The following is a 26,604-nucleotide window of genomic DNA, read 5'->3' as shown; positions in this document are numbered from 1 at the left end:
GAATTCACATTCTAGTCTTTTTTTTTTCTGACCCAGCTCCTTGCTGGAGACCAGTATCTTGTAGCAGAAGTTGAGGTAGGTTCAGCTTCTTTGGCTTTGTCCTGCTTTGCTCTGCAGGAAGCCCCCCTGCAGCGACAAAAAAAAAAAAAAAAATGTGGAAAAGAAAACTTTGCAGTGAAAATAAAAGTTCTGAATCCAGGATCATATTGAAGTAGCTGTGTCATTGCTATGGGGTGTCTGGTCTGGTCTAGGTGCGTCCTACATGTCTAAGTAACATCCACATGAATGATTTCCCAGTGGAACACTGAATTTTCACAAGATGGTTTAAATGTTATTTAGTCATAATGTTGTGGCTGATCGGTGTATATCGCTAATTTTAGCTTTTTATGAATGAGAAAGAAAATGTTGCGCACAGACTACAATTATTACGGTAACTGGTTGCGCTGCTATTGACATCACAGACATCATTACATCATTACACACATCCTGTCAGGTAGTGGTCATAATGTTGTGGCTCCTCCTCAGTGTCACAACACAGGAAACTAATCACCATAAATCTGTTTAATGTGCATTGTTGTGACATCACAGGTACTTTGAAAATCCACTATTCAACTTCAGATTCCTCCAGTTACAGCAAGAAAAAATGCATATCAATAAACTCCATTATTATTATTATTATTATTATTATTACAGAACACTGAATTATAACAAGGTGGTTTGAATGTTATTTACTTCTCCTGTCAGTCAGTGGTCATAATGTTGTGGCAGATTGGTGCATATCCCTAATTCTAGCTTTTTATGAATCAATCAATCAGTCAGACTTTATTTGTTAAGTACTTTTCATACAAAAGTGTGATAAAAAAATGTTGCGCACAGACTACAACTATTACGGTAAACGGTCGCGCTGCTATTGACATCACAGAGATTATGAATAAATGTGTCAAAATTTGTAATTATCTCTGTTTCTTCATTTCATCTCGATAACTTTTTTCTTTTCTTTCTTTCAGTGGTCATAATGTTGTGGCTCCTCCTCAGTGTCACAACACAGAAAACCAATCACCATAAATCTATTTAATGCGCATTTTTGTGACATCACAAGTACTTTAAAACTCCACTACTCTTACTACTTTAAACCAGATGCTACGTGTTTAACTGAATGGCAGCGAATTAACATAAGACGGTTTAAACGTCAGTGGTCATAATGTTGTGGCTGATTCACTGTAGGAATCGAACCATCTGTCAAGTAAATGAACGCTACAACATTTCCTTCAGCGGCGTGAGTGGACATATTAACGTAGCTCAAAGGTAAAGCAAATTAACTCCACTTCTTAAGGAAGGGAGGAGAAATTAAAGACATTTTATTCGTTTTTTTTTCTTTCTTTCTGAGTCTAGTTTAAAGACAAACTGTGAAGCTTTTTCCTTTAATGTGAAGCTTTATCTTGGCTCCTTCTCCTTTAATGAGCTTTAGTTGGATAAACGTCCTCATGTCTCTGGTCATATTTCACAGCTACTTTATGAGATTCGGCTTTTTCAAGTCTTCCCCGTTACACCTCCTCCACCTCCTCCACCTCCTCCTCCTCCTTTTTCCACTCTACGAACACGCTCTGCTTCTTGTGTTACACACTCGACCAGAATTAACATGCGCTCTTGTGTGTGAACGTGCTGAAGATGAGGGGGTAAAACAAAGCGTCCTTTGTGCCGCGGTAGCTGCTGGGGTGCAGCGGTGGATCCGTCTCCTCAGACACACCTTTGAGGAGGACGTGTCCGTGCAGGGACGGCAGGGATGGGACGCTAGGAAACAACACAACCCGTCGTTTCACTCGTCGTCCTGCCAAACGCCAGGTCCGAACGAGGTTCTGGCCTTCGAGAGCAATTTCCAAGACCGCAGCGGCTGGACGGGAGGCAACGGGCGCCATCATCTCCAGCGAAGGGAAACTAGCGTAAACGATAAATTAAGATCAGGACTATAACTAAGACCAAGGTTGAACTCCAAAAAAACAAACCTCAGTGCATATTTCACCTCGTGCTGGAGGAATGTTCATGGGTTGTGTTACATGTGCACGGTAGCTGCTACCTAAGCTTCTAGCTGAAACGCGTCCATTTAAGGTCGGGGTCGATTTATGCCACATAATGAGAGATTATTAGAGAACTATGTAGAAGTAGAACATTGAATTGTATGGATGCTAATAATAATAATAATAATAATAATGGTGGAGTGTTTGTGCTGATGCTGTGTTCCTGCTGCACCATTAGCTAACGTCTTAATAGCTATTTGGGAAACTGATCATCAAGGTTTAAACCAGGGGAGAGATTAAACACAGACCCCCTACCCACTACATATGTTCTATATCTATCAAATACTATTATTTTTATTTCAAACATGTAGCAGAAGTTGTCTGAGTGGAGCTAGCTGCACTGTTAGCTTCTCTTCTGCTAATAAAACTCGGCCAAAACTTGTCTGGCTCCTGACAGAGTCGGTGTGTAGTATGCGGCCTCGTGATTGGCTCAGCAGCATTAGGGGCGGGGCCTACTGTGTACTGGAGGGTTTGATTGACAGGTCTTCTGCCTCCGTTTATCGTTTTACTAAAATATGTTGGATTCGTGTTAATGTGTATTTAAAGAAATTTAAATTTGTGGAGGAAAATGTGAAAAAAATACATAAAAAATGTCTAATCAACCAAATATTTTGCGGCCCCCCTGCAGTACCTCCACGGACCCCCTAGGGGTGACGGACCCCCTGTTGAAGACCTGTGGTTTAAACACATTGAAAAAACTAAAATAGATCCACATCTGTTTGATGAACTGGACCATTTGGTTCCAATGTTCCCAGATGACGAATCCTAATGAATCTGAGACTTTTTCTCTTTTCTGTGATGTCTTTGGTTTTCACTAAAAGGTCCCCAAATTTTCTGGATGCATCATATTTCATACAGACATTTATGGCTCTATAACTCTAATGAAAGATCCAGTACAGAAATCTGTAATGTACGGACGAGTATTAGGCCCAAAGATGACAAAAAAAGAGAAAAAGGGCTTTGAGAATAAAGTCAAAACTGTATTTTATATTGTATTTTGTATATTATATTCTTAATATTATTTATTAATTAAACCCCAACACTCTTCGGCAGAGTATCGACGGTACCATGTATTTCTACCTTTTTCTTTGACTTTTTTTATTATTATTTATTGTTAATTATTTTATCCTTTTAAGCAGTTCTGCTTGGACATAGACGTATTAAATGTGACATCGACATAACAAATCAAAATTTTCTGTACAGATATTTTTGGCCCAGACAGTTTTTGGTTCTGACCAAATGTGACCCCCAACGTTTGGGTGGATTGGTAAATCAATTAAGTAAATTAACATTTGACATAAACTAAACATGACATGTTTGGTTTTCACAATAATCCAATTACAATAATTGGATTCATGCACATGTTCATGGTACCCAGAGGATGACTAATGGAAATTTGGGTCCAAATATCTGTTAAATGAACTGGCAAAGACATTTTTTTTGGTTTTCACGAAATGTCGCCCAAACCTTTGGATGGATTACGTTTCAAACATGTGTTCGTTGTACCTGTACCATTGCCCTATACTGAAGCCACTACTGGCTGATACTGGGCCTATTGTTTGGACGTGCACTAGAAAAAAAAACAAAAAAAAAACGAATCCAGTCTTTTCCAACTTCTCTTATTTCTTACCACATTTCAGTTCAGTAAACAGTCATTTAGTTGTCACTTCCAATAAGTTTGATGTGAAATACAAACCACCGAAAACAACGTAAATTCGAAAACTCAGTCGAAAAACTGTTCGCTTGGCTGCCCTCTAGTGGCTCGGAGGAGTTTTCCTTAAACGTAAATGATCTATTGTGCGGTTAACAAATCAGATTTTCTGCACAGATATCTGTGACATAAATTGACTCTGACAGTTTCTTTGTTTTCACCAAATGTCACAATAATTGGACGGATTTATTTCATCCAGACTTTCATGGAACCCGGAGGATTATTGTGTGGTAAAGTCATGAATATTCCAGTACAGATATGTTCACTGTCTGTATGAATGTATGAATCGATTTCTATATATATTCTATATAATGTCACCTCAATTGTTGGTTCATGGTGTCCAGAGGATGAATTCTATGCTAATCTAATCAAAGCTTCCATGCAGAATGAATGAATTTACACTGACATGTTTGGATTTCACCAAATTTCAGCCCAACTTTTGGATGGATTCCATTTCATACATATGTTCATGGTACCCAGAGGATGGATTCTACAGATCTCTATGGTTTCCAGAGGCTAACTCTATGGTAATGGCTCTGACATATTTGGTTATCGCTCATATGTAATTGTAATAATTGGATATATTCCATTTCATAAAGATGTTCGTGGTACCCAGGGGATGAATTCTACTTACAACAGTCATCCCCTCTAGTCACCAATGTGATTGTTGTTTTATTATTATGGAAAATATGTCTTGATGACAACTGAATGGCTTGTCCCCGAAAGAAACTATGACTCAAACTAAATTATATTCCATTCAGTGATTGAGTTAATAAACGCTGCATGCGAGCTCTTTTGTTTTCTGCCTGCACCAGACGGAGTATACGAGCGGTGACCTTCCATTTCAGCTCAGTGAGGTTTGGAACAAGTGCCTGCAGATTCTGCTTTCTAGAAATGGACACTACTTGAGCTCTTGAAAGAAACCCTGAGCTCATCTGTTTTTACCAGTTCAGACAGGATCCCATTCATCGCGGTGGCCTTCATAGATGTGGCCTAAGGGCTCAGATTCACCTTCTCTTGTGTGTGTGTGTGAGTGGAAAACAGAAAACCTAGATTACCAGGTCACGAAGCAGCTGCTCGTTGTTCTGAAGCATTTCTACCGACGAGAATATTTCTTTCTGGGGACTCGACGCCACATCTTAGTTCCCCTTTCCAGGAAGGTAAATTTAATAATGGGTCATTTCTAATATATATAATGGCTGAACGTAGAAACCCATGCACTCTCTGACCCACCGAGGTGTCTGTGAACCAACAAGTTCCTGCAAAATGCAAATTGCAGCTTTAATGAACTTTTGGGTGCAAAGGGCAAGTGTTTGGACTCATTATTTCTACCGCTGCTCAGTGCACAACGTGAGGTATGCAGCCTCTGAGGTAAAGAAGATAAAAAAAGACATGTTTGTCTGTAAGCAGGCGATGCTTCATATTCACACTCCCGTCAGCGAAGGAGTTTTTATCATCAATCACTTATTCGGTTATTTTGAACCGATGCAGCTCTTCATGTTTTTGTTTTTTTGTTTAAGTCTTTCTTGACATGGTTAAAATTCGTTTAGAAGTTTGAGAATATCCTGTAGGTTGTTCCATGAAGCCGGAGCAGGAAACCTAAATTTGGTTTGTACCTTAGGAACCACAAATTCCAGTACATCCTTAAAGTGGAGATTGGGGTTTTCACATTAAAAGTGAAGATAAAAATGTAAGAATCCTACCAAGAATGAATCTGTAAATAAAAACCAATGACTAAGGCAGCGTACACTTGGAGCAGGTCAGTGTAACTTGCAGTGGTTAGTTAGAGATCCACAGTTTGTGACCAGGCTGCTAAAACACCCGTTGGCGGCTACTTCAAACAATGGTGACTGGGATTGAGCATCTTTTGCTCAAGTTAATAAATAAAACATCTCTGCAATGCAGGAAAAGATGTATGAGTTGATGATTTGCAGGAGGCCGTAGGAGGCAATATTTGAGACATGGATCAGGACATGAATGCAACAGATGCAACATGTTCTTACATTTCTTCACTGGCCATGGTTCAGTAGCATCTTGCAGCTTTTAGATGCAGAAGAATAAATCTGACAAAAGTCCTCAAGATGACTCCCACTGTTATATTATTAGTCTGCAAAAACTCCCAAGTTGACGCGAGTCTGGTCTTGTAATATCTTAAAGATGTGACCATGGACCTCTGTTCTCCCGTCTGTGGCGCGTCTCTTTTAAATTAATTAGTTCAGAGCTGATTGTTTCGTCTTCACGGCCTCTCCTTCAGTGTCATGACTATAGGCTATAAACCAGGATGACTTATTCTTCGTAAAACATTTTGTTGTTGCCTCGGAGCCTCTGAGAGAGTCGACCTTAAAGAGGACTGCACGTCGCAGCAGCTGTCAAACTGTCACCGGACGTCCTCGGAGCGCCCACGTATCGTACAAAGATTCACCTTTTCCTCGTGGAGAGTGAAGGACATGCGAGCTATGAAACGGAGACGGCATCACAATGTACCCCAACACGGCAATAACCACGAGACCACCGCCCCATTATCATTCATCCTCATTAGCTTGCTGTCATTTATTAGTTGGAGCAGAAGAGGCTATTCATTCATTCTCGATGGATTTCATAATGCTCTTGAGGGAGGATGTCCTTAAGACCACTGAGCACGCCGTTTCAAAAGAGACATTCGCCCAAATGAAGACACACACACACACAAAAATAATTCAGTCTAATCCACGGCCGAGCAAAAACTCTTGGCTTTCCTCCACCGGCCTAAGAGATTGGCTATTGATTCCTCATACACCTAATCCACTTACCTGCCTCTTAATGCTGACGGAGGACTGTGTGGCAACCAAACGGTGTCCCTTAAAGGTGACCCAGCTACCTGCACAATCACAGCGCAAAGTGCAAAGGAGAGTTAAAGCTGCTTGAAACATATACACACACCTTCCCAACGTCCTAACAGGGAATAATGGTCAATAAGGTCTAAGACAGACAAGTGGATGCTGCAATAGAAGATCATTTATCAGACTAAGGCCACGTTCTCAAGATTTTTTTCTCTGGTTTTCCTTGGTGTCGTTTCGAGAATATGTCCATGAAGATGGATCCACTGCAAAACCGTCTCTAGTTGCAGAAACGCTGAAGTACAAACATATCCCAGGCCTGTAGGTGGCGGTGTTTCTGCTACAGAACTCTTACAGGACAAATTTACAGTCAGGATTACAGCCTCTAATCCTTTTTAGTTCATCGTAGTTGTGAAGTAATGGAACATAATGAACATAGACACCCAACAGGAGTCAATATCTGATGCAGCTACGTCACAAGCCTGTAGTCCATCACTGACGTTGTCGATTGACGCTGGCGAGAGTCAAGGCGATGACATCATCGTGCTCATATGAGGCGTATGAAAAAACAAACCGCACAAGCTCCATGTTTGTCTTTTTAACCTTTCAAACAGGTGCGGTTCCAGTCACCAAAAAAATCTGTATCCGTCATCGTCGTCGGCTTAAATGGCCGGTTTCAAACAAAAATCGTATTTGTGTTAATGTATCCCAAGCTTTCTCCATGGAAGGTGCAAATGTTTCTGTGTAGCCTGGAAGCCACCAGCTCAGATAATCTCAAATAAAAACTAAGTAGAAAGTAATGCTTTGCAACAATGAAATCTATATTTTCTTGACCTGAATTCATATGCTAAGAACAGACTGCAGATATGTATAGCCTGTATAAAAACAGGCTGCAACTCAGCACCATCAGTAGCCCACAGCGTGTTGTGCACCGTAACCTTTTTGAGTAGAGACAGAAAGCGTGCACTGATGTCGTCTATTTTAAGGTAATATTTAGTTGCATTTGCCAAATGACACTTTCTAAGAACTAGTTTGTTTGAAGCTTGTTGCAAACAACGTCAACGGACTGAAGACTGACCAGAGACCTTGGCTTCGCTCTCTGAGAGGCCAGCATTCATTAAAATAGAACCGCAACCTGTGAGCTAGTTTTAATGTAATGAGTTCAGGTTGGATGGCATGTGATCCATAACTTTACACTCTAATTGGAACCCATGGGGACGGTGCTCGTTATTCAGAACCAGTTTAATAAAACTGTCTTTTTTCTAGATGAGGAGCCAGACCTGTCCAGGCTGCACATTCTCAGAAGTCATTTCCAAGTTCTCAGGTGGAATTTTCAACTGGAACGGCCCCTGAAGTCATTTTCTGCTCAGAAACTCGCAGAATCCTCATGTGAGTTTCCGAGATGGCCGCCCCGTGTGTAAACTGTAATTAGAAGCTCCTGTAATTTTCCACTTATTAGCACTTCTGATTAGTTTTTGTTGCATTTAATAGATCGTAGAGACAGTATTTTTCCTCATACATGTGTTGATGCTGTTATATTGATGCTATTATATAATATAAATGCTGTTATAGTGTAATTTGCGCTAACAACGGCTAAAAACAATAGCCTGGTAAAACCAAAACAGAGCCAAACACCATTGTGTCAAACTTTTTAAATGAAACAATTAAACATTTTTGTAAATAATTCTGGCAAACAACTCATGAGTTGGTTCAAGTTATCTGTTCCGTTTACAATTTGTGTAACTTAAATAGCCTAAATTTAGTTTAACTTAGTAAAATGTATAGTAAAAAAAAAACTTGCACTCAAAAAATGTAAATATTGAACACACAAAGTTTCCACCAAGTTTTATTCAGACAAGTCAAGCATTTTCATGGACGCGGCCATCTTGTTTTCCATGTTCTGTAACTGGAACGCCACTAACTCAGGTAAATGGAACGCATCATACATCCCAGACTTCCTGCTCCACCTGAGCTCATACACTGGGTCCTGTTTGAAACGTTAGAGTATGGCGTCCATATGAACAGTAGCGTGTTTGGTTCCCGGGGGGGGGAGGTGCAGATTTGAAAGAGGCCGTGGTGCACAGCTGAATCATTTCTCTTCACATCTTTGAAAAGTGTGAAAGAAAAGAAAAACAGCTTCTCTGGTAAACGTGATGCGGTGGTGGCTGCTGCCCTCTCCTCTGCAGCGAGTTGCCCCCTCGGGGCTTTGATCTCCTCTGTGCCGGCTCAGTCTGGGCCTCATCTGTGGGAACGAGCGGCGGGGCTTAACAGGACAGAGCCCGGCAGATAGCAGGTGCTGGATCTGTGACCTTCCCATCCCAGAGCAGCATTCCTGCCTGTCAGACCCCCCGGGTCCATGCATGCTCCGTCTCCAGCCACACCATCTGGAGTTGCCCGTCCTGCTGCACTGTGTCGGGATGGAAGAGTGTCCGAAACCCCTTGAGGCACTCAGGCAACTTTGTTCGCTGCTGTGCTAATCTTCACACCTTCCAGCTGGAGAATAAACACAGAATAAACAGCCTCTGGCTTTAAGCTCCTCACTCCACTCAGAGAGGAGGCAGATGATTCACTTTGACATCTCTCTGATCGTTACCATCTTATCGCCTCCGTATCTCTGCACGGCTTCATTTTGTCGTGCAGCTCACGGTGGATGTTTTATTGCCGATAAGCGGCTGCGATGGCTTCTCTCACCGTCAGCAGCGTCCATTTGAAGTGCAAAATCCCAGAGAAGTGGAGAAATCTGCTCCCCGTCCTCTCCACACCTCTTATCGGGAGCGACCCGGCGTTCTAGGAAATCACGCCGTCACTTGTGGAATCGAGTACACGTGGTACGTGTCAGGGAGACGGATATCATCCCCTCATCTCAGAAATTTAACATACTGGGACAAAACCACTGAATGGTACCTCACTGGCTTTAAAACTCACAGTTCTTTAAATTCCATGAAATTCCGGTTGATAATTTTGGTGTATTCTGAAGTCCTGTTTGCATGGAACTAGTTTCTCCTGGAAGCCTCTAGTAGCAGTGAGTCATACTGTCAGTCTGTGATTTTAATCCCTTGTGAATTTACCATGTTTGCAAATAAATAACCAAATAATCAAGGCTGTGGTATAGATAGCGCTGGATTTAATTTAGGAACATTGAAGGGGAGCTATGAGCCGCTGCACTCGACCGTCCCGAACAAAATTTATCATTTTTGAATATGTTCAATATTTTTTTAGTATTAGTATTTTAACTTAAGCTTGTCAGTCTTTGTAAATAATACCGTCTTTGCACTATTTTGTATATACTATACTAAGGAGAAGCTCTCCAATCTTGTTGTACACTGTATAATGACAATAAAGGGCACTCTGTTCTATTCTATTCTATTCTATTCTATTCTGGTTTAGTGGTGAATTAATGCATTAATCATATCTCGTGAAAGTGGAGCGGATTTCATTAACTTGACTAAAGCTGTCAAATAAATTTAAATAAATTTAGTTTACTTATCCTGTGTGGATGAGCCAGGGAGTTAATTTCAGGTAAAATGAATCCTGTGTGAATATGGCTAAAGACAGGAAGTAAAACTTAAGACGCATTTCAAAATAAAAGAGGGAACAATTAAAAAGCAAACAACACCCCTAGCATCTATTGTGATTGACCAGTGTTCGTCCAGTCTGCTACTAAGAGGTACTTTTAAGCAGATTAATTCCACCGTTGCCATTTTCTAGCGTCTTCAGACTGTAGAACTGAAACCAAGACATCCCTTTTAAAGATAAACATCTCTTAATTTCATTGCTCCTCAGTCATGTGTGCATGCCTCGTCCATGTCTCCAATGTACGGCTCGTGTTGCTCTTTGTTTGCACGTCGAATCTACAGCGAGGTATCGTCGGCGTATGGGCGCACACACACACACACACACACACACATGAATGCGCTCTAGTGTAAATGTTTGGTGTAAAGCAGCCACCTCGGGGCAGATGCAGGATCCTTCGTTTGAGGCGTCTTCTTCTTCTTCTTCTCTCTCCGAGCTCTGCAGGTTAGGACTAATGTAATCACAGACCCCTGCAGACGGGGCCAGAGCGAGAGACAGAAGCCGCGGCCCAGACGCACAGGTATTCTAAACTGGTTACATTAAACCAAACAGGCCATCTGTCTCCCGCTGTAATTGGACGCTGCGGATTAGAAGAAGGCGGCGGCGGCCTCCCAGCCAAGTGGGCTAGTTTCTGTTTATTTGGAATTAATTACCAAGGAGAGTGGAAACCTCACAGCTCCCAGAAAAAAGAGCGAATCCAGACACTCGAGGTGTGGGATTAGGACAAGGGGAGCGGCGTAATAATAGTAATGCTATGGCAACGCAGCCGAGACAGCTCACGGTAGCTGACATTTATCACTGCCCCCGGACCTCAGAGGATGATGATGATGATGATGATGATGATGATGCAGCTGGAACAAAAGCTCCTTCTCTCGATCCGGTCACCCTAAACTGAGGCAGGGGAGTGAATGGGTGTCCTGGTCTGGAGCCATTAGCTGTTCTCATGCTGTGGGTGCTTTCCAAGAGTTGAATGAAAGGACAGGAGTGTGTATCTCTGAAAGCCTGTGAGAACGGAGCATCAAGTCTGGCCTCTCATCTGATCCTCAGCACAGCTTAACACGCACTCCACTGGAAATGCTGCACGGGGGCCCATGTATACACCGATCAGCCACAACATTAAAACCACTGACAGGAGAAGTTAATAACTTCTGAGTACTGGGAAACTCTTGGACCTGGCATTCATTCATGTGGATGTTATTTAAAGCTGTTACGTACTCTACGAGGAGCGACAACAAACTTCTGTTCGTGACACATGAACCAGGCAGAACTTTTTCTCTAGTGTTGTGTCGGCCAACTGTTCTGTGATTGGTCAGAAACTGGAACATGCTGCATGAACGGCGTTGTAAGAGCCAAATATGTTTTTGACTACTTTTTGGTTTTTGTATTTCATCTTAAAAACTCTTGATCTTGTTGCCTTGTTTGGTTTCCTTCTTTGGTGTCATTTTACAATCTTTTTTTTTTTCCATTTTAACAGACTGTATTAACACACTGGACCTAAAACCAGACTAAGACCAACAAGTCCCAGAAGGAAGTAGTTAGATTAAACGAACCATTTTTATAACTTCTGAAATCTAAAGTGTAAATTTCAAAAGCTTATGCATAAATTTAGCAAACAAGAAGCTATTTATAACTATTTCCATTAAACTATTTACCATTTTAAACTATCAGGTGCCACGATAAGTAATAATATCTAAAAGTCCCAAATCTGGCTTCTTTCTTTGGCTGCAGTCACTACTTCACCCTGTTCCTTAGCAACCGTTGACAAATCATTTCCTAATTGGTTGATGGGATGCATTTTTCCACCAATAGGAAAGGGGCTGTCCTGTTTTTTGTTTTGTTTTGTTTTTTGTTGCTTTCAAGCTAGCGATCTCCGCCTGCTACCGTGCACCAGACGCGCATCAACACGACAGCAATATTCAGGAAAAACTGTGGCGTAAATTATTTAGAATTAGTCTACCTCTACTTGGCCTAGCAACACAATTTAAAAACTGGTCTATAGGTTAAAGCTAGCACGAAAATGGAGACTTCTTGCTGCTCCGTCGTCTTTAATTGGTCATGTGATTTGGACGCACCGGCGCGTCTGTCGACTCCAGAGGGTTAAAGGGTTGTGTTACCGTTTACAGTTGTGGGATAAGGAAAGAGAGTATGCAGTGCACTACCTATGTCAGGTGTTGAACCTAGAAGGGCAAATGGTTTTCGTTTATGGACATCATTCTTTACGATTAAAAATATTTGCTTATGTGAACCAAAAGAGGAATGTCTGTTTAGACATCGGTGATAATTCATTGGACAAATGCTAGAGCTTAAATTAATGGCCCGATAGGAAGGTGGTCATAATGTTATGCTTGATTAGTGTGTTTAGATTTTGACATAAAATGAAAGGACAAACTCGAGAGTCTCTTTAAAAGCTGCTCTTTTTATTGTATCTACTTAAAAAAAAAAGAATGTTGGTGAAGGGCTGCATCACTGCATTTTTTTCACTATGCTAAATTTCTGTTTGCATGCAGTGAAATAAATGTACAAGTGAGACAATGCAATAAATTAGCATATAATTTACATTTGAAAGGAAAAAAAATTAGTAACAGTGTACCAACATTAATACTGAATATAAAATATATGCAGCTAATCACATGATGCTTTTCATTTCTCTTGCACTTTTTTTCTTTCTTTTTTTAATAATTTTATTTTTTTAAGGTAATTAAGCAATGTGACATTCAGACATCCAGGTTCACAGCAATGAGGACCAGTTTGATCGAGTTCACGTCGTCTCGTGTTCGTTTTGGAGGCTCCTTGTCCCCGGGCGGACGGGTCGTGTCCGAGCCTCCCAGCGTCCACCGTCCTGTCCCGACCCCCCCGGCTCATTCAAGGTTTCGGTAAAATAACCGTTTTAAAATGTGTTCATACTGAAGGTGGCTACAGAAATCGTAGCAGCAGCAAAAAAAAAATGTTTTTTTTTCCTACACGCCTTGCATTGTCTCTCGGATTTCTCCTTCTGTGGCAAGCGTGTGGTGAAGGGATCCGTGTTGGGGGAAGGAGGAAGGAGGGGGGGGAGGCGAGCGTCCATTTTTCTTATTTTTTTTTCTTGTTAGTTGCACAATCGATAAATGCACGGTTAAACAATGAAAATTCCCAGTGTGAGGTATAAACAGACACAAAACTAAAACAAGGACATGACCAGCATTTACCAAACAGAGATATTGACGCGTACATTATTTCATATTTGTTTGGAGGAGGGTTTGAATGGAAGCACCCGCTTGATTAGCACCAGAAGCCCAGGGAGGCCGCAACCAACGGAGCGTAGCAGGAGGAAAAGAAGAGGTAAACACAGTACTCCGTGGAAATTAAAAATAATAAAAAATACAATACAACAGGAGGGGAAGCACCGTTGAGTTGGCTGAAGTCCGGATACGTGGTGTGTGAGTTGGAATAGTTCAACATTTTGAAACAAATATGCCTTTAACGGATGGGTTGGCTAAAATAAATACTAGAAACAGGCCCTAAATCTTATTAGAGTTCAATCGTGGACTAGCTGTTTGTCCTAGTGGCCGCACGCAGTATTGCAGCGACTTATTTTGACCGCGTTTTTGTCTGCATGGACGCTGCGTGCCCTGAAATATCCATCACTATAAAACCTTCCAATGCCGCTGCCCACGTGGATTCCACCTTCGTTTATCTCCTGTGTTCCCTGAGTTCCTACTGGAAACTCATTTAGTTCATCTTCTTCATCCCACGTGGAGCAAAAACACGCTCAGAAACACTGGATTTGTTCCAGCCAGACCACGGGTGGATCGGATCAAGTGTTTCCCACCGACTGGATTGTGGTAGTTAACGTCTGTGAAGGTTCTCAGTCATCCAGGTCGCGGTGTTTATCCAAAATGAAAGGTCAACGTGACATTTAGACGTTTCATCCCAGTCTCCAGCTCTAAAGGGCCGGTGGGGAGCTGGGGTTTAAATGGGAACATGTGTGGGTGTCGCATGACTGGACCCTTAGTCACGACGAAGGAAACTCTACGAGCCCAGTTTTCTTTTTTTTTTTGGTGTGTTTTTTGTTTCTGGAGTCTTCAGTTTCTTGCACTGCAACTATAACTTCAAAGTCAATCCTTATGGTAAGCTAAGCTAACCTAGCGAGCTAACAGCTCCGTGTCCCCAAATGTTGAACTAACTCCTCCTTTAACACTTTCTGCTGAGCTGTGACGTCCGACCGACGCGTGGTGAGATGATGATCAACCAGCCTTGAAAAGAGTTTAAGATACTGATGCTGCTTCATAGAAAATGCTCCTTCAAAACGAATCCTTCAAATGTGAACGGAAAGCTCCTCGACGTTTGCCAGCTTGGCAACTGTCTCACATCCACTGCGTGTATATATATATATATATATATACACACATATATATACACACTTTGGATGAACTTTCTTTTTATTTGACTGTTAGGAACTAAGGCACACGTCCAGGGGGAAAAAATAAAACTAAAAAAAAAATGACTTTAAACTCCTCTCCTAACCCTCGATTAATCATCATCATGTATAATATATAATATATAAGTCCTTACAGTATATAAGGGTACGTTACAGTATGTAATATTTCCATTCCAGCACACTGAATATGAATCGAATCACATTACATTCCCTTCCGTGCCAGTAGGCTGCTGTCATACTATCAGACACGATCAGCTCTGTTTGGAATAAATATACAGTACACCGATGGGGGTTCTCTGTCGTACGTGAGCGGTAAATTGGCATTTAGTATTTACACGGGAAGACAAAAAAAAAAAAAAAAAAAAAGTGCACCGAAGCCTGAAGTCTGCCCGCCAACAGCACCATCACAGTCGTCCCAAAACGCAGGAGCTGGACGCCCCCGCTGCGAGCCGATGTGTCCAGCACTTTGGATTCATGAAACACGGAGGAAGACTAACAATGATATCAATAATTATTATTATAATAAAAAAATAACATCAGCAACAAACAATCTTCCCAGTTCCACTTCACAGAAGTGAAATTTTAAGTGTGTGTCAGCGTCGCCGGCTGAGCAGTGGTTTGGGTTCCACCACGATGAAGAGGGCAGGAGGACGACGGCGGCGCTGATCTCTTTTTTCTTTCTGCTCCAGAGTCTTGGCTTTTCTTTTTTCTTCTCCTCAGTCTGGCCGGTCCTCTCCCTCCATCTTGCTGCATCGCTCGATACTTTATTAAATTTTTCTTTTTTTTTGCTACGTCTCCTCTGTCCGAGGGTCAGTGTCCCTGGCAGGTCTTGCAGCACATCTGTCTGAAGTACGCTCGGCTGCAGAACTTGAACTTCAGGACCAGAGGGCAGTAGGCCACTTTGTTTACGTCCTTGCATTCTGCAGAGAGAAAGAAGAAGAGATGGGTTAGAGAGGTCCTGTTTGGTTTCAGATGAGATAAGATAAGGTAAGATAAGATAAGATATATTTTCCCGCGTGGTTTTCCCGTAAGACACGAGAACCAGGGTTAAGAGGTAGCTTGGACACCGACCGACACAATTGCGTATTTTCTTGAATAGTGGTTGAAAGTCACGCAGTTGTGTGGTGGCAGCATGGAGGGAAGTGACTCCAGGACGCTGGAACTCACTCTTAAACCTTCTTGAGGTTTTGTGGACCTCAGTTAATGATTTAAAACCCCAATGATGTGCTGCATACTGCTATTGGCTAGGCTAGTTAGCTGGTGTCTTCTTCTTGGTTGCTAGCTGCTAGCTTCCTGCTAACCTGCTAGTCGGTTTTTCAGCTGGACTGAGCTTCTAAATGCGTTTTGCCTCAGATCTTCGCATACAACTTGTAACATCTCATCCTGTGTCATAATGAATGAATATAACAGTAAATATTTTAAAGTGCAAAAAAATATTTACATATCGGGTAAAGCTAACAGGTAAAGCTAACGAAAAAGCTGAAAAACCAACTGATGTTAATCGAAGTTGGACATAGTAAAAGCTCATTTAAGCTACCGCATGAGAGAAGCATTTATACTTTTGTTCTCATCAGTCTTACTCTGTAACAACATCACCCAAATCTCTGTTTCCACTTCCTACTTCGATTTCAACAATGGCGACTGAAAATTTTGCTGAAATTTCGCCGAACACGAGTCGCACAAATGTTTGTATCTCCAAACGTCCTCAGTTAACCTTTCCTCAACATGTTCCATCAATTCGGAAATTGCATAGATGGAAAATCAACTGGAAATATTAAAGAGGAAACAGGCTACCACCAATGGGACCAATCACAGCTCTGTCGCCATGGCTACGGCGTCAAATTGAAGCCTAAACCACCTATAAAGACCATGAATATACATGAAATTAGCTGCATTTCCTTTACACATTATGTAATTGTCATATGCATTTGATGTATTTTTGTTTTGTTTTCCGTGTTAATGGGGATCCTTAAACAATAGACAATAAACATTTCCATTACAGTTTTTTGCTAAATAAAAGCGATATTTCTCACAACCACAGCTTTAGAACAGCTGGAGGCAGCAGAAAGTTGTTCTGCTGCAACGTGATCCAATGTTCCCCGTTCTTTTAGCTCTTTTAGCTCCTTTTTTGGTCTCCACCAACTCTTGAGCGAACTTTCTACCCTTTTAGCTGCTAAATACCCAACTAGTCTCCAATGTCTGCAGGAAAACTAGCGGTTAATTAATGAGCTCAACGAGTTTTGCATCATCTTTCTACAATTCACTTTTATAATGAATTAAAAATGGTTGCTAAGAAATATTCCAGATGCAGAATGAAAAACTTGGACAACATCCTTGGATCTGTCAAGAACAAGTAGCTAGAAATGACGTGTGATATTCATTCAACCTTCATAAAATTAAACAAAAATGAAGTATTTTCTCATTTGCAACATTTATAATATACAAAATACATGGTTATTCGGAAAGAAATGATAATTTCCTAAAGTTTGACTGAGGTCTAAAGTCTCAGAAACTTAGGAAAAGGGTTAAAATCTCCTCTTATTGTGCAACTAATGAGTATTCTTTCACTGATGTGGTTTAAAAGAGCTGTTACGGATTCAGGAAATACCTTCGGAATAAATTTAACTTCTTAAACAACCAACCGAAAAATATCTGGTGTATTTATGGGAAAATGGGATTGTTATCACCGTGACGGATACGTACAGATAAAATACGAGAGGCACAAACTGGGGGCTAACCTGCTACACGAGGACCGCTCCGTCTCCCTGGGGCCCCGTCAGAGTAAAACCCTGCAGCTATACTTGGACTCGGAGGCCGAGATCCTGGCCCCGTTCACTCACTGGGCCGACTGCCATCCCCGCGATGGAAGCTCACACACAAAGCGCTCGCTGGATGCCGCTCAGGCAGCGCTCTAAATGCCTTATCACGATCAGAGTGTCTTCCCTTATTAGGCTTTGGCCCCTGCCTCCTCGGAGCCAAATGAAACGAGACATTGCCTCACTGCCTGTCCGTAAAGGAACAATTAGCCCACAGCTAATCCCATTAGCCAGCCTGTAAACGCTGCTCACGTTTTCCATTCAGGCTAATCGAAGGGCCCTTCTGTGTGCATCTGAATAGCCATCCATCATGTGTAAGTGTATATGGAGGGCTGAGCCGCTTCGCTTTGACCAGGAGCCAACCTCGCTGGAAAGATTAATGTAGCTGGCAAAATGTAGAGGAGTGTGTCATCCAAGTGTGTTTAGGTCATAGTAGAACAGTGAGGATGGAGATAGAGACAGTTTATAAGCTTTAAAACCTGTTTTATTTTGTAAAGGAAACCGTGTGTTCACATGTGAAGGATGCTGAGGCCAGATCTTACCGTCGCCGTTGGAGATCGGCGTGGCGTCACACCTGCTCTCGCACTGCTGCATGGTGGTGGGTCGGAGGGACTCGGCGCACTCGTTCGACGGCTGCCCCGTGTAGGACAGGCACTGCACCGTCCTCATCTGCTGGCCCAGGCCACACTGAGCCGAACACTGGAACGAGACGGGAAAGACAGAAACGCACAGGGGCCACATTAAGGCAACGGGTTTAACGAGGTCAACGAGGACCATCCTGCCTCTGTGACCCTGAGAGCCGGGCAGCGAAGTCTGCACTGACCTCACGCGCCCACTTGATCCAATCAACCAATCAGCTTTCTGCTCGTCTCTGCTTCCCAACCTCAAAAAAACATGCAAACTTTGACTTTCTATTTTCTATTTATGTTTTCCTTCCTGTAGGAATCTCATGCACGCAGGTATTTCGTGTTGGTGTGTTTCTCTCTTCCTGTTTCTGCAAAACCTGGAGGAACTGAAAAGTCCGACAATTTATCCTGCTAATAATCTCAAAAATACACTTGTCTTCTCTGGACAAAATGTCAATGTTGTTTAATCGGGTCTTTGTAAAATAGAACAAGCTTTGTTTTGGACTTACTTCTTGAATTTCTACACAGAAAAAAACTCAATCTTAGAATATGTAATTTTAACATAAATAAGCCTGTGATAATAACAATAAAAAACAAATTTTGTCTCTTGACATGAATGTTTTGAATTTGTTCAAACTACAAGTCATTTTGATTTTTTTTTTCATTAACAAGCTATATGTAAGTGGAAAAAGTGGACGACGTGACTTTAGGTTATTAAGGAATTAAGTTAATGTTAGTGATATAGTTGGTTAATTACTGCCGTCTTTCAGGTTTAATATTGTAGAAATGTATAAGTATGACATTTGGAATTAGCAAATGGCCTCAAAAGACCTTTTATGTGAAACTAATGTTAGCATGTTGTTTTAAAATACTTGATTCAGTTTTAAGTTCAGGCTAACGTTTGCAAATGACTGTAATTTAAAGTAAACACATTTGTGTTTTTCCCCTACGTAACGTTAGCTTACGGAGCTAACACCGATTAGCCGTTAGCTAACACCGGTTAGCCGTTATGCCAAGATGGCTGCCCCGTGTGTAAACAGTCATTAGAAGCTCCTGTAATATTCCGTTTATTAGCACTTCTGAGTAATTTGCTGCATTAAATCAGTCGTACATAAAATGAACTGAAATGCTTTTACAGTGTCATTTAAGGTTTTCACGTATTATATGGGAACTACAAGCCCATGTCGCGCTAACAATGGCTAGCTAACGCTGGGTAGCCGTTAGCAAACATCGTTAGCAAGAGGTTTTAGCTGTAAATCTACGGGACTACGGCTGAAAATTAGCATTTGTGCTAAGTTCGGCGCATTTACACAAACGACTAACATCAATGTTGATAAATGCGCGTTGTCCCAATTAAATAACCTAAAAATAAAAAAAATAAAAAATAAGCCGGCCATGTACTGATATAAATACCAGCTATCTTCCATTTACTTTTCTGGATAAAGTCAACTTGTAAAAGCAAGTTGACATCATCTGCAAAAGTAAATTAACTTCACTTACAGAATTAATGTACCAATAAAGACTACTCTTGTTTTATCTACGGGATTAAATGATGCAAAAAGTTGCTTTACTTTTTTTTTTTTATGGAGCACCGTATTTTTATCAGCTTTTAATAAGTTTGCTTCTTTGCCGTAACTGAAAAAATATTTAATAAGATCTGCAGGGATTTCTGCCAGTACTGTTCACTTATTTAGGATTACTTTGCAAGCAAGTCTCTAAGCACTGTAGTTTAACATCCTAATAAAAGCAACCTGCAGGTTCCTCCTTTGGCACATGGTCCACATCGACTGAAACATTAGCTCTGCCTCTAGCTTCTGTCAGAGTGCCAGCTGTAATAAAATAATGACCCTGCTCTTCTTCTGGGTGGTTATTAAACTCTTTTTTTTGCAGAATAGGGGGAAAATAAAGGCGAGTATAAGTACAACACACCTGTCCGACATCAACCTGTGCCTGTGGGTCGAGTGTCTTTCCAGTCACCTTCAATGATCCTCCCTCAGATCACTGAGTCCACATGTCATCCCTTCCCAATTAGAGCCTCTTGTTATTAAGGGCCCGGCCAGCGGCCATGACAGATGCTGTACGTCAGTGGTGCAACTTAAATGGGATTTGAACCGATGACCTTTGTGGCCTGGGAGACTAATGTGCTCAGTAGCTCCCTGTGCGATGCTTTCGAAGGCCCGTGAAGTAAAAGGAATCGGTGGCGTACGAAGGTGAAGCTTGTAATTACGGCCACGAAAGAGAAGCAGAGCAGAGTCCAGCTGTTGCTCTGTGAGATAAAGCCCCACGCTGAGGTTATCAGCTCTGTTTACGGCCGCTATCGGCTCTGATTGAACCGTAAATAAGTTAAACTGATGCGTCCGATACGAGGAGAGTCCTGACCTTTGACATCTGACCCTAGCAACGCCGCTTCTAAAACATCGGAGTGCTCTGTTTTAAAAAAAAAATAATAAAAAATCCTCTTTATTAACAAACCCCTACTAAATAACAAGCCATCCTTTTTTTCTTTTTCGCAGATACAACTATCTCTGACGCACGACTTGTTGGCGTCCTCCCACCAACATGAGTCAGCTGTGTTGTAAAGTGCTCAGCAGCTTTTTTTTTTTTTTTTCCTTGAGCGCACTAAGTCACATCAGGCCGAGCCGGAGAATGCTTGCTCCTCTGTCTTCCTCAAAACGCTGTTCCTGGAAGTGACTGGGGTGGGAGAGTGGAGGGGTTGGGGGGTTGAAGGGGAGGGGAGGGGAGGTCTGGTCTGAGGCAGAGATAAACTTCAAACAGCCAGAAGGATATTACTGCCACCCATCACACACTCCAGGCCTCAGCCGGAGCTCACGGACTCCCAAACACAGCCTCTACGCAGACCTGCCTCCCCTTCCCTCCCCTCCCCGCCTCTATGTCATCAGGTGTAAATTATACTAACCACTCACAGACACATGGAATCTATCCGTGCACGTTTTTGTCTGTTAAACATTCAGGCTATCCTTTTAAAGGATTACCCGCCGTACTGCGCCGCGTAAAAAAGAAGAAGAAGAAGAAGAAGAAGAAGAAGTTGTTCAGGCAGTCTTACCTGACCCCATTCACCGGGGATCCAGCGGGGAGGTGGGCAGCGTCCCAGGCTGCAGCGGATTCGGACCGGAGGTTTGTTGTGGCTGGGGCAGTGCGCGGGCGGGAACGTCTTGGTCAGGTCGCTGCTCTTGCACAAAGCGATGCGGTGCTTGAAGCCGGGGCCACATTTGGGCGTGCACTGCAGACAGATGAGGAGGAGGAGGACATGTGAGGAGGTGGCACAGTGAGATAAAAGACACAACACAAATGAAACCCTTCCCTCACCTCAGACCAGTCCAGGGTGACCCACTTGGGGGGGCAGGACTGGTTGTTGCAGGACTCTCTCTCGATGGGCCGGTGGGTCAGACAGTGGGTGTCCTCCAGCGTCTCCTCCTCGGCCGGGCCGATCTTCCTGATGCACAGGACCGTCCTCGTCCTCGTCCCGCCGTCGCACGTCTTCCCGCACTCCGACCAGTCGCCAATAAACCACCTGCAGGGAAGAAGCACCACAGAAAACAGCGCTGATGTAAAAGCTACTCGTCATCACCTGTCCTATCATACAGTATGTTTACATGCACAGATTAATCTTTGCATGCAGCGGAGAAAATCAAATAACTGACGGGAACATGTCCTCCTCCTCCTCCACACTAGGTGGCGATATATATGTCCCACGTTGAGCTTTAAAACTGCTCTCTAGGAATTAGGGGTGGGCGATACTGGGAATTTTGATATCGATCCGATACCAAGTTAATCCGGGGGTGGTAGCGCCGATACTTGAAATGTCATGATCATTGAATAACTTTGCCTTTAATTAGTTTATTATGATTATGATAAAACACAAGGAAATTACTTTAGTCAAATAAACCTGTTTCTATGAACTAATTACAATATAAAGCAATTTAACAACACAAACAACAATAGTAAATAAAGTCAGTAACAAAGTCAGTAACAACGTTTTAATATAAGAGTTGTAAGAGTAAGAGTTGCTCAGGGATGGACGGTTGACTCATTCATGTAATTATTTCTCTTCCGAGTATCGACGCATTTCAAGAACAGCATCAATTCCAGATGTGCGATGCTGCTGTGATGCTCGGGTTTCTTGTATCGATCCGGTGTGGTATCAGTATTATCGATATTTAGATCGATACCCTGCTAGGAATCCGATGCGTTGACTAATCTCGTAGGCAGGAGGCAGGAGCGTTCGCAGATACGAAACCCTGACACTGATGAGTCTATTACATCTGCGATGTCATCCCAGGTCAGTCTTATTCAACCCTCTCGCCTCGAGAGTTGGCAATTAATATCACAACCCCACTCAGACAACAGCCCTCCAAACACATCCAGCCCTGCGAGGTGTTACATCATCCGAAGGAATGTATACAGAATTAACGACGTGTTCAAACATCTGTGCTGGCGTTCATTACCCGGGCCCGTAAAAAAACCGCTGGCTATTCTAAAACAATTGTGTTTACACGGCCTCCTTCAGCCGGCCCTTTTCCTGACGCTGAGCGAGAGGTGTTTGCCTTCCTAGCAGACACAAATGCCATGTGCCAGCTATAACTCAGTGCGCGCAGCCTAATCAAAATAAATGAGACACCGCGAGTCCGCATCCACCGAACACAGATGTGGAGATAAATAAACCCGGGACTGTTGTCTGAGCAAATTACTGCTGATACAGTAGATTTATTAGAATACCATTGTTTTTTTTTTTTTTTTTTTTTTTTTTTTCTGTGGCTGAAAAAGACGTTCGCTCTCGTACAGAAAAAGAAGTGTCAGATGGTCTGAAACTAATCTCCCCAGACGTGGTCGGAGTGAGTCTGGACACGCTTCCAGCTCCGAGGTTTTTACGGACGCTTGGCCACCAAACGCGAGTTCACATTCCACCTGTGTACGTGTGCGTTCCCCCCTCGAGGTTTTTTGGTGGAAGGAGCCAAAACAATCAAACACAGGTGGTCATTTTCGGGGCTCTTGTTTTTGGCACGAGGCGAACCCTTGAAAATAGTTAACATATGAAGTTATAAATCACTGACATCTCATTTCTTTATTTTCCTCCAAACACATTTTACAACCAGGGCTCATTGAAGGTGAATTAACATCACGAGTCAGTCTCGTTCCTATGGAGGCGTCTCTTACGCTTCAAAAAAAAAAAAAAAAAAAAAGTGTCTTTTAGCAAACTGTTTTGGTCTAGTTGATTTCCTTCTTGATGATTTGAGTGATTTTTGCTAAAAACAAAAAGTGACTTACATACGTACAAGTCACAAAGAGCTACATACATAGCGTGTAGCTAATTAGGGAAAAAATGTCGTTATGGCAATATATCGCGATCGTGAACGACTTCCACACCTCCACCATGTTTTCTTTACAAGTGTAATAAACTGGAAATGGATCAAATAGATTAATATTTTTTTGACTCAATTTATCCAATGAATTATCACCGATGTCATCTGATGAACATATATACAACGTGTACTTAAAGCTGCATTTAAAATTTCTCAGTGAACTGTGTAGAATATCGCAATATCATTATATCGCAATAATGTATCGTATCGTGATTCAAGTATCGTGATACGTATCGTATCGTGAAGTCCTTGCCAATACCGAACCCTAATGCTAATGGACTTTAGCTATTTAAGCGCTAGTGACGTATATAAGGAATCACTCGTTTTCTATATCTTTGTAGATGACAGACGGTCTCTGGTTTCCTAGGTGACATTCTTGTATACACTGATCAGGCATAACATTATGACCATCTTCCTAATATCTTTATGTTTCTTTTTAGTTGTTCCTAAAGCGTTTTTGTGTGTGTTTGTTAGCTACTGCCATCAAGGAGTGTCATTGCTATGGGATGGAGGGCGTCTGGTCTGGTCTAGGTGGGTGCTACATGTCTAAGTAACATCCACATGAATGAATGCCAGGTCCAAAAGGTTGAATTATCACAAGATGGTTTAAATATTATTCACTTCTCCCGTCATGAGTCATAATGTTATGGCTGATCTGTGAGCTAGTTCTAGGAGCCAACTGTCAGTGTGGTGGATTTAGGACGTTGGTCATCGCGTCGAGTTGAAATTAGTTCAACTTTCAGAGACTTCAGCTGGTGGAGACCCAAAACAGAGCTAAAACTAAGCAAATGTGTCTCTTGTGCACATTTCAGATGATAATGTGTCAGTTTATTGCTTAAAGCTCGTTCCTGGAAAGAAAGTAACTGAATGAAGGATGAATAAATGCTCTCTAGAAGACGTTGATTTTATTTAATTCTCTGTTTAATTTCTAAAGAACTTCATAAATAAAGATTGGATTGGACCAGGAATTTTTTTTTCTCTAATTCCCGAGATGATAAATAAAAAATAAAAGTCTATATCAGGGGTCTTCAACGGCCAAGAACCCCCAAACTGATGGAAAGATAAGGTAGGGACCCCCTACCTACTATATGTGTTCTATATTAAACTCAGGTATTTATAAATAGACATTATTATTATCATTTTGCATTCAATATTAAGCTATTCCTTATCTCTTTACTAAAATATGCTGAATTCATGTTAATGTGTATTTAACAGAATTTAAATTTGCAGTTTAAATCTGCAGTACCCCCAGAGATCGCGGTGAAGTGTACGTACTCTGGAGGACACGGCTCAGTGTTGCAGTCCCTCTGGTTGTCTGGAGGTTTGCTGTCTGGGTCACAGTAGTTGTTCTGCACCACCGAGTTGTCGTCCAGCCTCTTACACACCACCTCCTGCTTCTGGGAGCCTGCACGGATGTTTTGGGGGGCGGGAGGGGGAGAAAGAAAGAAAGAAAGAAAGAAAGACGGATCAATACGTCGGTACGGAGCTCAGCTGATCTCACACTTTAAAAAAAAAAAAAAGCATGAACACGGAGGCCGTGTCGAGCTCCGTGTTTGAGTAGAGGATGGTATCGTTTTCAGTCTGTAGTAAATCCAGACATGTAAATTCCTGATTCTTTGCAGGATATGTTGGCAAATCACTTTTACAGAGCGGAGAGCTCTTTACTTTGGCTTCCAACCGGAGAGAGTGAGGGCTACCGTATCGGTGTCACACCTCCCACTGTGTGTGTGTGAGTGTGTGCGTTGTGCGTGCATGTGTGCGCAACATACCAGCGAGGAAAGGGTCTGTCTGGACCCTCATGGGACGTATCCCGCAGCAGACTCGTCTGGCAGATGAAATGAGATATGGATGTGTGTGTGTGTGTGTGTGTGTGTGCCCACGAAGTGCAGAAAAATCTGCTCCAGGTCGGTTGAAATACAGTTTAGTGGAATAACGTGGCGCGCGGGGTGAAACGGTTTCAGTTGTGCGTCTGTCAAAGGGTGTTTTCCATAGGTTTTTACGGCCGCGCTGTGATATATGAAACAACGCCACGTGATTAGCTGAGCTAGCTCGATCGAGAGCGCGTGCGGTTCAATAACACGTCGCTGATTTAAAGCCGCACGCGGCCCGGAGACACAAATTAGATCATTTGGATCAACAATGCAAAGGCATGTTTATGACGCTGGGAAGGCCGTGCGTGCTTCCCCCGTCTAAGGAGCAGCTTCAAACCCCGGACTTGGAACTCCTTCCTCAGAGAAAAACCCACATGCTTATTCAGTCATGCTTTTACAAAATATTACAAACGCGTCCAGGCCACGCTTGACAACTGGGAAGAAACCCTATTTATTGTTACATGAAACCCATTGCTTTTGGGCTAAAAGGTTTGGTTTAGTCATTCTTGTGGCCGTGGTCGACATTTCGCTGCGGTTCCAGACGCTGGATGTTTGACTTCGTAGGACAAGAGGCTCTGGAGGAGCGGCCGCGTCTCTCGGCGCTGCGCTGGTAAACCAGAAGCTATGCAGAGCAGCTCATTCACAGCGCTTACACCATATTCATTACCCCGGCTAAAATATGGATAATATACATATTGAATTTATTAGAGGGCTGGACCTCCTGCTACAAAAGTAATGATTCTGGAAACCCGTCGCCAATTATGATACCGGGTTTCTGCGCGCTGCTCTTCAGCATTTGTGGAAATATTGGTTGTGGAAGATTTACAGAATGACACACACACACACACACGGTATAAAAGTATTAAATGTTTGCAAAAAGGGTTATCCAGAAAGAATTTAAACACACACAGCGTGTTATGGCACCCGACGCCAAAGCGCTTGGAGAGTTTTCCTCCTTTGCAGTAATTTGTGTGCGACTGATTAAGAAAAAAATACATCTGACCCAATTTAACGTGCAAGTTTTTGAGCGGTTTTGTTGTTTCCCAGCAGGAAAACACCTGAGGAGAGAATATTTAATTTGCACGAAAACGTGAGCGGTGCACGAACATAATGTTCGGCCGAGCACAGCGGAGGTTCCTGGTCCCCGGCCGAGGGTTTGACTCACCTCCGGCGCAGGTAGCGGAGCATTCGGACCAGGGCAGGTGGTGCCAGGAGAAGCCCACCTCGTTGTCACCGCTGCCCGTGCGCTGGATGGGAACGTTGAACCTGTAGCGTATCCCGAGGTTTTGTTCTTGAAGGAGGACCTGCAGGGACGGAG

At 42.5% G+C, this 26,604-nt stretch overlaps 1 protein-coding gene across 1 annotated transcript in view; it reads right to left on the bottom strand.

Moving 5' to 3' along the window:
• Nucleotides 1-12,571: 12,571 nt before the first annotated feature.
• The window catches only part of adamts6 (ADAM metallopeptidase with thrombospondin type 1 motif, 6), a 67,063-nt gene continuing 53,030 nt past the window's right edge, over nucleotides 12,572-26,604 (bottom strand). Inside the window, exons 20-25 of the mRNA XM_047570681.1 lie at nucleotides 26,452-26,590; nucleotides 24,691-24,820; nucleotides 21,362-21,566; nucleotides 21,099-21,275; nucleotides 17,951-18,107; nucleotides 12,572-15,512 (exon numbers count right to left, since the gene is read on the bottom strand). Coding sequence (XP_047426637.1) covers nucleotides 15,403-15,512; nucleotides 17,951-18,107; nucleotides 21,099-21,275; nucleotides 21,362-21,566; nucleotides 24,691-24,820; nucleotides 26,452-26,590 — 918 coding nt within the window. The 3' untranslated portion in view covers nucleotides 12,572-15,402. The remainder of the gene's footprint in view (nucleotides 15,513-17,950; nucleotides 18,108-21,098; nucleotides 21,276-21,361; nucleotides 21,567-24,690; nucleotides 24,821-26,451; nucleotides 26,591-26,604) is intronic.

The sequence above is a fragment of the Mugil cephalus genome, chromosome 19 (genome assembly GCF_022458985.1).
Source record: "Mugil cephalus isolate CIBA_MC_2020 chromosome 19, CIBA_Mcephalus_1.1, whole genome shotgun sequence".
Lineage (NCBI taxonomy): Eukaryota > Metazoa > Chordata > Actinopteri > Mugiliformes > Mugilidae > Mugil > Mugil cephalus.
The sequence above is the reverse complement of the archived record's forward strand: the minus strand, read 5'-3'. Positions and strand labels throughout refer to the sequence as shown.